Raw genomic sequence first — 16,017 nt, 5'->3', positions numbered from 1 at the left:
TAAACAAATAATATTTAGAATTAATTTTGCAAAATTGCAACCAAAACAAACTTATTTGTGCTAAATTAAATATGGCAGCACATAATTACTTCAAATATCAACTAGCCAACTTCAACAATTTGACACAAAATTTGTAACTGACGTGCGGAAATTATTATTAATATTATAATTTTTTTATCTTCTACATGTTGGGTCCTTTATGTGGACATAAAGTCATGGCATTTTTTATAAAAATCTTTGTGCTCAGGTGAAGAAAGGAAGTCATATATATTTGGGATAGCATGAGGTAAATTATGGAAGAATTTAAAGTTTTGGGTGAACTATTTCTTTAAGTAACACCTAGTTCACCTATAATATAACTCTGGAAACTGGTTTAATTCGGGTGTGATAACTCACCATGCATGCTGCCTGAACAGCCTCAGAGACGCTGCCCGCATTGGGTTCACACCAAAAAACATGACACTCAAAGTGCTGGTTCCCAGAGTCCATGATAAACGCGAATGAATGCACGTCTTTTCCAACTCCCATGAAAGACAGGAATCGCACACGACACTCCACCAAGACTTCCTCTTCCTCCTAATATGAGAAACATTGAGCAACATTCAAAAAAGCAAAGCCTACTTAATAACCCTTTCGGTAACACTTCCCTTGAAGGGGTGTTAATAAGACTGACATGACACCTTAAAAATCATGACATGACACGTGCCATGAGCATGAAGGAGATTTTATGCACCTTTATGACAGCTGTCATTCATTGTCATTTGTTCAATTATGTAATTTTTAATGCAAAGATGACATTGTTTAATGTCAACTTGACATTAACCAATACATTATAACTTCGAATGACAACTTAACATTACCAAGACAACATACAGTGAGGAAAAAAGTATTTGAACACCACCCTGCTATTTTGCAAGTTCTCCCACTTAGAAATCACGGAGGGGTCATCGTAGGTGCATTTCCACTATGAGAGACATAATCTAAAAAAAATCCAGAAATCACAATGTATGATTTTTTAACTATTTATTTGTATAATACAGCTGCAAATAAGTATTTGAACACCTGTCTATCAGCTAGAATTCTGCCCCTTATTAGTCTGCTTAAAATGTACACCTCCACTCCATTTATTATCCTAAATTAGATGCACCTGTTTGAGATAGAATCCAATCATACAATCAGTTAGAATCCAGCTACTGACATGGCCAAGACAAAAGAGCTGTCCAAAGACACTACAGACAAAATTGTACACCTCCACAAGGCTGGAAATGGCTACGTGGAAATTGCCAAGCAGTTTGGTAAAAAAAGGTCCACTGTTCGAACAATCATTAGAAAATGGAAGAAGCTAAACATGACTGTCAATCTCCCTCGGACTGGGGCTCCATGCAAAATCTCACCTGGTGGGGTCTCAATGATCCTAAGAAAGGTAAGAAATCAGCCAGTAACTAGACGGGTGGAGCTGGTCAATGACCTGAAAAGAGCTGGGACCACCGTTTCCAAGGTTATTGTTGTTAATACACTAAGACGTCATGGTTTAACATCATGCATGGCATGGAAGGTTCCCCTGCTTAAAGCAGCACATGTCCAGGCCCGTCTTAAGTTTGCCAAAGACCATTTGGATGATCCAGAGGAGTCATGGTAGTAAGGCATGTGGTCAGTTAAGACCAAAATAGAACTTTTTGGTCATAATTCCACTAACATGCTTGGAAGAAGAAGAATGATGAGTACCATCCTAAGAACACCATCCCTACTGTGAAGCATGGGGGTGGTAGCATCATGCTTTGGGGGTGTTTTTCTGCACATGGGACAGGGCGATTGTATTAAGAAGAGGATTTGGGGAACAACCTCCTTCCCTTAGTTAGAGCATTGAAGATGGGTCAAGGATGGGTCTTCCAACATGACAAGACCCCAAGCACACGGCCAGGATAACCAAGGAGTGGGTGTGCAAGAAGCATATCAAGGTTCTGGCGTGGCCTAGCCAGTCTCCAGACCTAAACCCAATAGAGAATCTTTGGAGGGAGCTCAAACTCCATGTTTCTCAGAAACCTGACTGATCTAGAAAAGATCTGTGTGGAAGAGTGGGTGCAAACTAGAGCTGTAATCGGGCCTTAAAAGTTAGGCCCGAAATGTCCGGAGCCCGACAGAATGCAGCCCGAACCCGAACGTACATTTAGATTGACAGCTTTTTAAAAGCCCGAACCCGTTTACAGCCCGACATTATTTAAATGTGCGCACACACACAGCTTTTGTCAAGAATGAGAAATTTACACAGGTTTTAACATTATTTATTCATGACTAATAATCTACACGCCACTTGGAAGTTGAAACAAAGAAATAAGTAATCTGTAACATTGTAACATCTCATTCTAAATAGGCTTATGCAATACACTATAAATATGCCAATAAAATTATTATTTCTTAACGAATTAAATTAAGATAATACATTCTGAATTAAGATGGGTATTTGGCAATAACGAAATTAAGAGGCAGGCTCCGCGGGATTTGCGTCGGCACTTCTCTCCATTACTGCCAACATTAGTCTCCTCTGTCTAAATGATGTAAGACTCGATTCATATTTAGTTATACATTGAAAAACCTACTCACCAAGATTAGGCTACATGTTTTTGATGAGGAAAATCATTAAATCCACTGTAAATGAATTCAGCGCGATCCTGCGCTACTGATTTGAACTTGACCGCTCATTTACCTCACAAAGCCGGAGCGGAAGCCCGAGCCCGCCCCGAGCCCGTGTAAAATGTTAGAAATGAAGCCCGAACCCGCCCGAGCCCGTCGGGTCCCGACGGGTCCCGTCGGGTTCGGGCAAAGATCTTCAGCTCTAGTGCAAACCAGGTGAAAAACTATAGGAAACGTTTGACCTCTGTAATTGCAAACAAAGGCTACTGTACCAAATATTAACATTGATTTTCTCAGGTGTTCAAATACTTATTTGCAACTATATCATACAAATAAATAGTTAAAAAATCATACATTGTGATTTCTGGATTATTATTTTTTTTTCCGAATATGTCTCTCACAGTGGACATGCACCTACGATGACAATTTCAGATGACAATACTTATTTTCCTCACTGTAACTGACCACTTTTTACCAGTGATACAAATTTAGTTTGTCATTAAAATGTCATTAAGTATTAAATCCGGTCCTTTGATTTATTTTAAAATAACGCACATCCGCTTCACGTCATGCCGCATTACCACCTTGGGTGTGCATTATTTTCAATTATACCACGGGTCTATTGAATGCTGTATTCTGATTGGCTGAGAAATGTTCCGTGGGTATGCATTAATTTCTGATAACCGCACACCTAACTTGTCAAATGTCTTAAAATAAGGCACCAAAGCAATGTTTGTGGTAACCGTGGTATAAGAGGAATAATTGACTCTGGTCCTTTGAATTTTTTGAAAATAATGCACACCCGCAGTGTAACGGCACTCCGCTTCACATTGTGCCGTTACACTGCGGGTGTGCATTATTTTCTTATAATTCAATGGCCTGTCGTCAATTATTCCTTACATAATTCACTGCCCAGTCATCACTTATTCCTTACATATTTACTCATGTGGCAAGTAATGTAATGTAATAAGCAGGATAATGTATATCCAGACAGTTGTTATCATGAATAAATAGTGTAGTGATTATACTGCAGTACAATATATAGCTTTACAAAGATTGTAGTATGTTTAGTAGCCAAAAAGGTTCTGTAATTGCCTTCTCTTTGATGACTGTGACTGTTGCATCGGCTACGTTCAACAACACGGGGATCCAGTCGTCTCGTACTGATGATGTCAGCAAATTGTCTATTGCACCGTTGAGAACTTCCATGCCTAAGAAACGGGGGAATATGATCTTGTTAATTATATATTTAAACATTTAACTTTATATATACACACACTCAGGGCTCCAGACTGCCCCCAATTGGTCGCATTTTTGCCACCAAAATTTGAGAGTGTGCCACTGATTTTTACATCCAGTCGCACATGTGCGACCAGTAAATTTGACCTTTTTTGTGATGTGACACTGAATTTGAAACAGCAAATTGTACTTTCTGAATCTTTCAGTAAAGTGTTTATTAGTAATACAGTATTTGGTAAGCATGTTGATTTTTGGTGTGTGCCCCTAAATTTTCTGGTTGCGCTCCTAAAATGTTCAGTTGGGGGCCACTGTGCTCCTAGTGAAAAAAGTTAGTCTGGAGCCCTGACACTGTATAAAGAAATTTTCTTTCACAAAAAGATAAAGATGATCTAGGTCAGTGGTTCTCAAACTGGGGTCCGGGGCCCCCAGGGGGGCCGCGAGATGGTGCCAGGGGGGCCCCAGTTTAATGACATTTTATAAAATACATTAATTTATCATGAATTCTGTGTAATTAAACATAAAAAAATAAGCCAACTAACCAACAGCACTACTAGGTATAATTTATTATGTTTTGTTTAATTAAAATGTTACATTTTAGAACTGCGAAGGAATGCACCTTACACAAGGGGGGCCGCACGCTGAAAAAGTTTGAGAACCACTGAACAAGGTTGTTTAATGACTAGTCTAACATTTTATATAAGGGAGTGTGTGTTTGTGTTAAACGAGTGCACATGTATTATTGAGAAAAGTGCGAGAGTGTAGGTGAGAAAACACAATACAGATCAGGTGTGTGGTGTGATTCTCACCTATAGGTCTAGCAACTGGCGTCATACCAACATATAACACTTCGAATTTCTGCACCAGTTCAGTTTTTGGTGTGGGGAACTCTGCTAATGGTGACACAAGACATACACATTAATACACAAACATTATACGCAGAAAAAAAGAAACACACAATCACGCTGTGTCTTACCTTGTAATGGGAGGTCAAGTCCGGTATGTGATCTGTCCTGTAGGGATCCTCCAGCCATAGCTTTAGCATTCTTGCGTTCTGTCATGATCTGTTACAAAGTAACAAACAACACTGGGTAAAACATCAATACAGTCGATATCCAAACTGCTGTGTTAAATCAGCAGTTAAATTACCCTTTTTCCACCGACAGGGTTTTTAGTCAGGAAAAACTCTGACAGGTACTGCACCTACAGGAGCTCGGCACAAGTACCAGCATAATTTCAGTGGAAAAGGTCTAAGTGACTTTGAAGTGTTGGAGCGTATCTGTTTCTTACCCTGGAGCAGATCTCGTGCAGACTGGTGGCGATGGCTTTGGCAGGGGTGTCACAGCGGAACACATGACATTTTAATATGCGGGTGTCCTTATCTCGCGCTACATATGCAAAATCCCTGTTTGGCCACAAATGAAAAAAAAAAGATTGAAGTAATTTGTGAAGAGCAATTTAAAGCCTATTTCACAAACCATACGTCTTTTGTGATGCATGAAATAAGATATTTACAGGGAATAAAAACAAAAAATTCAGATGTCATATTGACTCAAGTCAAACATTTTAATAGCACTCAAATATATAACAGTACAGTATGTCACTAAACAATACAAATAGACACTTTTTTGTGAAAGTAAGTTTGTATGTATAGATGTGTGTATGGGTGTGTCGGCTAGTTCCCTGATGGATGTGTTGCCCTTTCAGTTTAAAAGACAATCAATCTACAACACTAAAAAAAACACACACATATTTCAAGCAAACAAAAAATACAAGCAAAAAAAAAAAACACTTTTACAACAATATGCAGGTGCACATGGCTGTCTAAGATGAATAACTGTGTCTATTTAATCCAGGTGTGTCGTATATATAACGTTTCTGCTCAAAATAAACTATAATGAAAAAAAACAACCGTGCCGGTATCGCACTGCAAGAAAATGATGAGAATACAAATAACAGAAGATAAAATCGATTTACCTCTCTCTGAATCCAGGAAAGCATTCGAGTAAAAGAGAAAATGATGAGGAAATGCACACAATGGGCCTCATTCATAAAACATCATCAGAACCGATTTATGACCAATTTATGTGTAAATAATTTCTAAAGCACCCATAAAACAAAATAAGGGCTATTTATTATCTCAGTCGTTTCCATTATACAACAATGAGATTCAATCGAGTGTAAACTGATTTTTTCACCTAACAATGTCCCTGGCTTTAAATTTGAGTGTTTTACATCAAATATGTTGAAAACCAAGATACAGTATGTGACCATCCCGGTCTGTGAAATCCCATCTTAAGTGTTGTTTGTGTTTTACTGATTTCTACATAAAATCATCCTACATAATGTAAAGAATAGTCTGTGAAAATATAACCTTGTCACATTTAATATAAGGTCATGTCAAAGATTGAAATCAATGCAAAACCAAGGATTGAAATCAAACTTTAATTCTAATTTGATTATGAGTGTTATATGCAGTGTTGGGAACGTTACTTTAAAAAAGTAATTAGTTATAGTTACTAATTACTTCTCAAAAATAGTAACTGAGTTAGTAACTGCGTTACATTATTATAAAAGTAATTAATTACCAGGAAAAGTAATTACTGCGTTACTTAAAAAAATCTAATATTTCAAATAACTTGAATACCCCTTACAAATTAAATATGTTAAATGACTAAAATTAATACTAAAGAGAAATCACAATTTTTTTGGCAGCATGTGACGATTTGAGGTGCTTTATTAGATCAGAATTACTTGCCACAGACGTGGAGAGACTTTTTCTTCATGGGCATAAGTTGCACATTACACAAACATTTAAGCCTTTCACCTCAACAATGCAAAAGTAGTGCTTTATACTTCGTGTTTGCGATCGCTACCTTTGAGCTTGTTGTACTTGCCATCACCCTGTCGCTGCTTTGAGATGGGGCACAGTCAGCAGCAGCACCGCTGCTCGTTGAGAAGAGAAAACGACGCGTATTTTCATGTCAGTCTACAAAAGTCTCCAACCACGTCAGAAAAGATAGCTAGATTTGTCCTATAAAGTCGCTAAAGTTGCTAAATCTAGCGACAAAGTGACAAAGTTGCTCAGACTTTTTTACACTGCTCACTCGCTCAGACTCTTAGTCGGACTGTGCGAGTGGGCGTGCCTGTTTGTGAAGTCTGCCTCTGGTTGGCTAACGTTGGAGACTAAGCCAATCACCATCAGCTATGTGGTTCTCCCACCCCCTCTAACACACAGACACACCAATCAGCATCAGTTATGTTTCTCCCAACACACACACACAAGAGAAAATCAGTGTTTGGCTGAGAGAGTGAGCATACGCGGGTGAAAATCACTTCAGTGAGATCAATTTTAGTAACGCGCCGCATTTTAATGTCAGTAACGATAACGGCGTTATAATGGGGGAAACAGTAATTTATTTGATTACTCGTTACTGAAAAAAATAACGCAGTTACTAACGCCAATTACTTATAACGCCGTTATTCCCATCACTGGTTATATGGATGTGTAGATGAACCCAAATGCAGACAACAAGGGGTTAACTAAGGATATTTATTAAAGAATTAAACAGAAAACAAAACCCACGAGGGGGCAAAACAACATAAACAAGATACTAAACAGGGGAAGTGAACACTAAACAAGACTAGACTATAACTACACTTAACAGGGTACACTTAACAATAAACTTGACAAAACACTTGATATATAAAACACTAAACTAGACTTGACTTTCGGACAGAGTACTCACAGGTATTTGGAACACAATGCACAAGCACAGGACAATGAATACAAGAGGATTAAATAGGGGAACAAATCAAGAGGGGAACAGGTGATATAAATCAAACAATAATGGGATAATTAAAGAGGAAACAAGGGGGCGGGATCAAGAGACGAGACTGAGAGCACATGGCTAGGAATAAACAAAGCCAGTGCTCTCACACAAAACATGGGTCTGTCATGGTTCTGCCACAAGACTAGATTAAACAAAGGACAAAATGGCAGAACCATGACAGAATCCCCCCCTTAAGGAGCGGCTTCCAGACGCTCCCCAGGTGAACACTAAACACGAGACATGACAGACAGACACCAAGAAAACATGACAAACAATATCATAGGCAGACAAGAATACAATACAAAGGGGTTGGGGTGACATAATAAAAACAACAAACAAGGGAGGGGGGGCGGAGGCAAAACAGAGTTCAGGTGAGGAAGTCCAGGTAGGGTGGAGCTGGGTGGGCAAGGGATCTTGGGTTCCGGGGTAGTGGAGGGCTTAGGACGAGGATTCCGGGCAGGCTTGGTGGGGATCTTGGAGGGAACAGGCTTGGTTGGGGATGCAGACTGGGTAAGGGGAACAAAAGGAGGCAAGGTAGGGTTCCAGGGCGTGGTAGGGGTAGACAAGGGAGCAGATGGGGGCGAGCCAGGACTCACAGGGTAGGAGAGAGAGTCAAGGGATGACATGGAGACAGTGGCAGGGGACCAGGCAGACGGACAGAATGACAGTGCTGGGGAGGAAGCAACAGAAGGAGCTGGAGAGACAGGGGGCGCTGCGTCCGGCAGCGGAGACGAGACAGGAACAGAGACCGTGACAGGGGGCGTTGCGTCCGGCAGCGCAGACGAGACCGGGACCGAGACCGTGACAGGGGGCGCTGCGTCCGGCAGCGCAGACGAGACCGGGACCGAGACCGTGGCGGTGGCTGCGCAGACGGCAGGGGCTGCAGCGGTGGCTGCGCAGACGGCAGGGGCTGCAGCGGTGGCTGCGCAGCCCGGTGGCTGCGCAGACGGTTTTTATTATGTCACCCCAACCCCTTTGTATTGTATTCTTGTCTGCCTATGATATTGTTTGTCATGTTTTCTTGGTGTCTGTCTGTCATGTCTCGTGTTTAGTGTTCACCTGGGGAGCGTCTGGAAGCCGCTCCTTAAGGGGGGGATTCTGTCATGGTTCTGCCATTTTGTCCTTTGTTTAATCTAGTCTTGTGGCAGAACCATGACAGACCCATGTTTTGTGTGAGAGCACTGGCTTTGTTTATTCCTAGCCATGTGCTCTCAGTCTCGTCTCTTGATCCCGCCCCCTTGTTTCCTCTTTAATTATCCCATTATTGTTTGATTTATATCACCTGTTCCCCTCTTGATTTGTCCGGCAGACGGCAGGGGCTGCAGCGGTGGCTGCGCAGACGGCAGGGGCTGCAGCGGTGGCTGCGCAGACGGCAGGGGCTGCAGCGGTGGCTGCGCAGACGGCAGGGGCTGCAGCGGTGGCTGCGCAGACGGCAGGGGCTGCAGCGGTGGCTGCGCAGACGGCAGGGGCTGCAGCGGTGGCTGCGCAGACGGCAGGGGCTGCAGCGGTGGCTGCGCAGACGGCAGGGGCTGCAGCGGTGGCTGCGCAGACGGCAGGGGCTGCAGCGGTGGCTGCGCAGACGGCAGGGGCTGCAGCGGTGGCTGCGCAGACGGCAGGGGCTGCAGCGGTGGCTGCGCAGACGGCAGGGGCTGCAGCGGTGGCTGCGCAGACGGCAGGGGCTGCAGCGGTGGCTGCGCAGACGGCAGGGGCTGCAGCGGTGGCTGCGCAGACGGCAGGGGCTGCAGCGGTGGCTGCGCAGACGGCAGGGGCTGCAGCGGTGGCTGCGCAGACGGCAGGGGCTGCAGCGGTGGCTGCGCAGACGGCAGGGGCTGCAGCGGTGGCTGCGCAGACGGCAGGGGCTGCAGCGGTGGCTGCGCAGACGGCAGGGGCTGCAGCGGTGGCTGCGCAGACGCCAGGGGCTGCAGCGGTGGCTGCGCAGACGGCAGGGGCTGCAGCGGTGGCTGCGCAGACGCCAGGGGCTGCAGCGGTGGCTGCGCAGACGCCAGGGGCTGCAGCGGTGGCTGCGCAGACGCCAGGGGCTGCAGCGGTGGCTGCGCAGACGCCAGGGGCTGCAGCGGTGGCTGCGCAGACGCCAGGGGCTGCAGCGGTGGCTGCGCAGACGCCAGGGGCTGCAGCGGTGGCTGCGCAGACGCCAGGGGCTGCAGCGGTGGCTGCGCAGACGCCAGGGGCTGCAGCGGTGGCTGCGCAGACGCCAGGGGCTGCAGCGGTGGCTGCGCAGACTGTGAGGTCAACCCCCTTCTCCTCCTCTTCTTTCTCGGGCGTGGTGCAGATGCGGTGGCAGGTGAGGTGAGGACAGTGGTGAAAGCAGCAGGCTCCGAAGAGGACCCCTCGGACGGCGACTCCCACGAAACCCTCCTCTCACGCTTACCACGAAGGTCAGGGGGCTGGACAGAGCTGGCAGGAACTGTAGTGGTCATCGCTGGGTCCTCCAGCGCCAGAACTCCCACGGTGAGACCCTCCGGGATGGCAGACAAAGGGATGGGATCAGCGGTTCTGGCTGGCTCCCTTCTAGAATTGACCCCGGGTCCAAACAGGAGAGGATCGTACCAGGTGGGACCCGGTTCAAGTACAACAGAAAAACTGCGTCCTCTCCTAGCGCAGCGACGGTACATCCAGTCCGCTGGGTTCTTAACTGGCTTGTGCATTCTGTTATATAGATGTGTAGATGAACCCAAATGCAGACAACAAGGGGTTAACTAAGGATATTTATTAAAGAATTAAACAGAAAACAAAACCCACGAGGGGGCAAAACAACATAAACAAGATACTAAACAGGGGAAGTGAACACTAAACAAGACTAGACTATAACTACACTTAACAGGGTACACTTAACAATAAACTTGACAAAACACTTGATATATAAAACACTAAACTAGACTAGACTAGACTAGACTAGACTTTCGGACAGAGTACTCACAGGTATTTGGAACACAATGCACAAGCACAGGACAATGAATACAAGAGGATTAAATAGGGGAACAAATCAAGAGGGGAACAGGTGATATAAATCAAACAATAATGGGATAATTAAAGAGGAAACAAGGGGGCGGGATCAAGAGACGAGACTGAGAGCACATGGCTAGGAATAAACAAAGCCAGTGCTCTCACACAAAACATGGGTCTGTCATGGTTCTGCCACAAGACTAGATTAAACAAAGGACAAAATGGCAGAACCATGACAATGAGACTATAGGGTCATATAAATATAAGATATGGTTTCAACAGTAACAACATAAACAAGTGGCTTTCGTAGTCAACCCGTAACTTCTGGTAAACTCTGCTAAGAATAAATAACAAAAGTCATTTTAAAGTAGTTTATTTATATAACAAGCTGCCCATATACACAAGAGTCTCTACAGATATTTCACATGCTAAAAGTGTGACCACGGTTTGAGCCAGACTATAAAACACACCACAAACACAAGCACATATTTTACTTTCATGTGCATTAACCCAGATAAGCTTTAATTACTGCGTGAATACAAATGAGGCTGACAGCATACACTGTAAAACCTGCTAAGTTATCTCAACTCAAACCATTTGAGGAAACCGATTGCCTTAAACCATTTATGTTTTGAAACACATACATTTGAGTACGGTGAACTTAAATATAAGTGCACATGTGCATAGGACTTAGGGATGCACCGAATATTCGGCCACCGAAAATTTTCGGCCGAAAATAGCCCAAAATAGCATTTTCGGCTTTCGGCCGAAAGACTTTTATCACCGAAACAATACGGCCGAAATGTTGTGATGACGCAAACAGAAACCGCAACCTGCACGTGCTTGTCTGAAGCAACATGTATGCGGCGTGGATGTATTTAACCGCAAAAAGGCGCTAAAGTACGCACAGAGGCACATGCGGTTGTGTCCGGTCCAGACGTGATCATCACAGTGAGTACGCTCTTCAAAGATCAGAACTCTTGATGTGTAAACTTTAGGGGTGGCACGGTTCACAAAACCCTCGGTTCGGTTCGTATCACGGTTCTATGGTCACGGTTCACGGTTCAGTACGGTTCTTGTTGTTATTTTTTCTTTACATTTTTAACACTCCAGAAATGTATTATCTTATTAATGTATTAATTATACATAATTTAGGATACAGTATTAAAAAAAGTTATATCATGTAATCATGCACAAACTGAATTTGACTTTAAGCACATTGGACCATCTCTGAGGAAAGCCAGATGAGATTTTGATAGAGCAAGAGGGAAGACATTGATGATTTCAACATGCTTTTCATTTAATTGGCAAAAAAGAGAATATGTATTGCCATCAACATAAACTTTATGTGCATTTTTAGCACACAAAGATAACTTGCATTTATTAAAATGCCAACTTCAGTGTAGCTCTTAGATTTATCACTGAGAGGCTGCTTTAATACTGAGAGTTTATGTGGACGAGAGAGAAACATAACCTTTGCACCTGTAATATTAAAATCTCTTTAAGTCTCTTTTGTCCACTTCTGATTACTTTGAGGGGCAATTTCTGAAATAAGATCGCGCAAATTTAACACGCTAGCAAAATGAAACTACGCGGAAATCAGCCGCTTTAATTGTATCAATGAAACGCTAAAAATAGCGCTGAATATGAAAAGACGTAAAACATTGTTGTCAGTACCTCAGATTAGATAAATGGTCGGAGAGAAGGCGATCTCCTGTGGCTGTTGGAGCATATTCAACCCATAGACTGCAGTTCTATCTATTGTTTTATTTCCGCTGTCATCATAAGTAACATGAAATAAAAATATGTTTCCACACACCAAACTTATACGACGCTGGCGCATCCTCCAACTGCGGGCAGACTTCCTTTTCTCTCCCACTTGCCATCATAACCCGCAGTACTTATACTCCAAACCTTCTTTCGCGCGAAAGGGAAACACGCTATCTGAGGTCACATACAGGGCATGAGACTATATTGCGCATGCCATGAACCGTTGAACCGTGCGGTACACACGCGCTCCGAACCGAGACAAGCGAACCGAACGGTTCGGATTTTTTTCATGGACCGTGCCACCCCTAGTAAACTTTAGAGAGAGTCGCGCAAATGTGTCTCATACTGTATAGTCCATTAACATACATGTGCCGAATAAAGCAATGAAAAACAACGTAACGTTTTTATGCTGCGCTGTTTGGGATTCGCTTTCATTCTCTGTGTGCGCGCGCGCATTTAAGTGACCTCAATAGTGCACACACGAGTGAGACGCAAACAAGCGAACGTAAAATCTTTCTGTTATTGACAGGGCACATATAAACAAAATTATCTCCAAAGTATTCTTTTTCTAATAAAAACATTTGTTTATGTCTTAAGTGTATGTATAGATTACAGTCATAAACCAGTCTCTGCTTACAGTAACCTCAAATAACCTACTGAAGTCTAACAAAGAGACAAATAGCTCTAAAAATAATAATATAATATTTAATTTATACAATAAAGACAGTGTTATGACTCATTTAATTTGATTTCTGTACCAAATGCTAATGTTAGCCCTTATTAATGTGCAGCTTTGTTCTTTTTTATAAATGTTTGTAATTTCTTTATTTGTTATTAGATTTTCCCCACCCCCTTTTTGTTGATCTGAAAAATAATCCGATCCATGCCTCAAAAACTGTAATGTGATCTGAACCGTGAGTTTTGTGATCTGTAACAAACCCCTAGTAAAGTTAGTACACAGTGATAGCCATAAATGCATTTGTACTAATAATTGGCATAATAATTTATTTCGGTGTTTCGGTTTCGGTTTTTCGGCCTTGGTTTCCTCATTTCCGGTTTTCGGTTTCGGCCAAGAATTTTCATTTCGGTGCATCCCTAATAGGACTCAATTTATTTAAGTTCACAGTATTCAAATGTATGTGTTTTAAAACTTAAATGGTTTAAGGCAATCGGTTTCCTTAAATGGTTTGAGTTAACGTTTCAGGTTTTACAGTGTACAGACTATTCCCATTATTAAACTGACCAATCAGAATAAAATTGTATTATTAAAGGCTACATATTTTGCACATTTTTCCAATGTGTAATCAGGTGTGCCCAGAATGTCTCTCAAAATACTTCACAGATCATATGTTATAGCATGTCCAAAATGCCCCTATTTTTTATGTGTGTACTTTTAAATGCAAATAAGCTACTGCTCTTCACTTCCTTACCATCAGACACTAGCTGCTTTTCCATTACCCTTTAAATTGCGCAAATGTACATCTAATTGAAAATGTGCCCAATGAAAACACGGCAATTTCGCATAAGCTCCCACATATCGAAAAAAGTTTTTAACAATCGGTGAGGTGGTTTTTAAGGCAATTCGAACAAGGAATATAGCACAAAACAGCAAATTTTGAATTTTTTTTTCGCATTAACAGGTCACCTGACATATGCGTAAAAGTCACATGATCATTCTTAAAATATGGTGCGGTATGTTTGATTGGAGGACAAGGCAGAGGAGGTGTGGTCAAAATTATGCGACATCACAAGAACCAACAAGCGCATGATATCAAAATATTGCGAGTGCGATTCGGGAGTCAATTGTCTGTAAGCTTTCGAGTTGCTCTCACGTTATTTTGTATTTATAGCATCATTTCATTCTTTTGTGTTCATTAGAAAAAAGAAATTCATACAGGTTTAAAACAACATGAGGATGAGTAAATGATGACAGAATTTTCATTTTAGGGTGAACTATTCCTTTAACATCCAAATGACAAAAACTTTTTTTTTGTGTATCATCAAACCTGCAACAGGTGAAGAGAACAGCACAACAGAGCCACATATAAATTCTATGTAGTTCCTCTACACAGTAGATGTTTGATGTTTCCAACGACCATTTTGTGATGTGAGAGAGAGTGATATGAGCAAAAAATATATAAAGTATAACCTTCTACAGTTTTTATTGGTTGCACAGACTGATTTATATATCAGCCCCTGTAGTAAATTCCCTCACATGCTGCCACTGGTGTTAGAAACATAATCTCAGTTCAAAAAATGACCCATACTGCAATAGTGTAGCATTTTCTGAACGACTGCAATAAAGATACGAATTTCCATTAGGAAGAGCAGGAGAAAAAGTGAAAACAAAAGCGGCAGGTGTGACGAGACAATTCAGAGATTTATAATGATGTATGTGACATCTAAACACGAGGGTTGCAGCCGGCTGAGGGCATGAATATGCAACACTGTGGTAATTAGAAAATAAATTCAAATGAACTCATTGCCCTCACTGTTGCCCAGAATGAACCCGAGAGTGCTAAACCTGCTCAGGTTGGGATGTTTTACAGCACCTCAGTAAGAGTCGACAGCAGGAAAATGTGCTAGAGAGATTGTCTCAAGGAGAAACTACAAGTACAGGGAACAATGCAAGCGGACCCAGGACGGAATGCTGAGGAACCCCTGAGGGGTTTGAACAATGGGATCTGTGCTTTTCTGAATGCATGTGTGGGATGATACCAGAATGATCAGAAAAAACACACTTGCAGTTTCACTCGCATGTAACCCTGATGTGAACTTCTCACTGTGACCTCATTTAAGAACCACACACACACTACATTAAACAATACTATTTTTAGAATATGAAGCAAAAGGTATATGCATAAAATAACCTTATTACACATAAAATAAATACATATTCAGGGAACATCCACCTCCTCATCCACCCTCAGCCACATCAACAGTGAATCCACCCACTCCACCTTCATTTACTCATCCTCTCTCACTCCAGCACATGCTTTCATTGAAAACTAACATGCATATGCTGGTTTTCTAGTTTAAGATGGTTTCAAAGCCTGGTCAGGCTGGTCCATCAAGAACAACCAACTCGCAAGTGGTAAAAAACCATAAACCTCAAAACCAGACTGCCTTACTGGTCTGGGAGACCCATTTAGCAAGAAACCAGCAAGGTTTAACAACAAATGCCATGCTGCAATAAATAAAAATGCTTTCCATTACAAGCAAAGGATGAAAAGTTAGAAATAGAGAACAGAAAAAGAAAAGACTACTTACATTTAGTTAAAAAACATGCTTTTCCATCTGCACCATAATTCCTTCTCCACACTTCTACAGATTTTTACCTTCTTGCCTCATCCTCCGCTCTGCTAAAAACATGCAGCTCACCTCTCTAAGCTTGTTCTCTCTTTTTTTACCCCATCTGTTTTTCGCTCCCTCTCCTTCCATCCAATCCCAGCATTCACTCTACCCTCCCCCTACTGCTCCGCTTGTCGCTACGGTAACTTCCCGCCGGGTCTTGGGAGGAAAAACGTTTTTATGGGCTTAGTGGCGTATTAGCATAGGAGAACATGACGATCAGAAGCAAGCC

The 16,017-nt window shown here is 42.4% G+C and overlaps 1 protein-coding gene across 4 annotated transcripts in view; it reads right to left on the bottom strand.

Moving 5' to 3' along the window:
• Positions 1 to 16,017, bottom strand: part of apbb2b (amyloid beta (A4) precursor protein-binding, family B, member 2b) — a 48,694-nt gene that overhangs the window by 1,258 nt on the left and 31,419 nt on the right. For 3 of the 4 annotated variants that reach the window (XM_065254626.2, XM_065254629.2, XM_065254627.2), the window contains 5 exons: positions 5,158 to 5,272; positions 4,844 to 4,931; positions 4,677 to 4,760; positions 3,727 to 3,842; positions 397 to 576 (listed from right to left, as the gene is read on the bottom strand). In XM_065254626.2, coding sequence (XP_065110698.1) covers positions 397 to 576; positions 3,727 to 3,842; positions 4,677 to 4,760; positions 4,844 to 4,931; positions 5,158 to 5,272 — 583 coding nt within the window. The remainder of the gene's footprint in view (positions 1 to 396; positions 577 to 3,726; positions 3,843 to 4,676; positions 4,761 to 4,843; positions 4,932 to 5,157; positions 5,273 to 16,017) is intronic. The other variant, XM_065254628.2, reaches the window with a different exon arrangement.

The sequence above is a fragment of the Paramisgurnus dabryanus genome, chromosome 4, assembly GCF_030506205.2.
Source record: "Paramisgurnus dabryanus chromosome 4, PD_genome_1.1, whole genome shotgun sequence".
Taxonomy (NCBI): Eukaryota; Metazoa; Chordata; class Actinopteri; order Cypriniformes; family Cobitidae; genus Paramisgurnus; species Paramisgurnus dabryanus.
The sequence above is the reverse complement of the archived record's forward strand: the minus strand, read 5'-3'. Positions and strand labels throughout refer to the sequence as shown.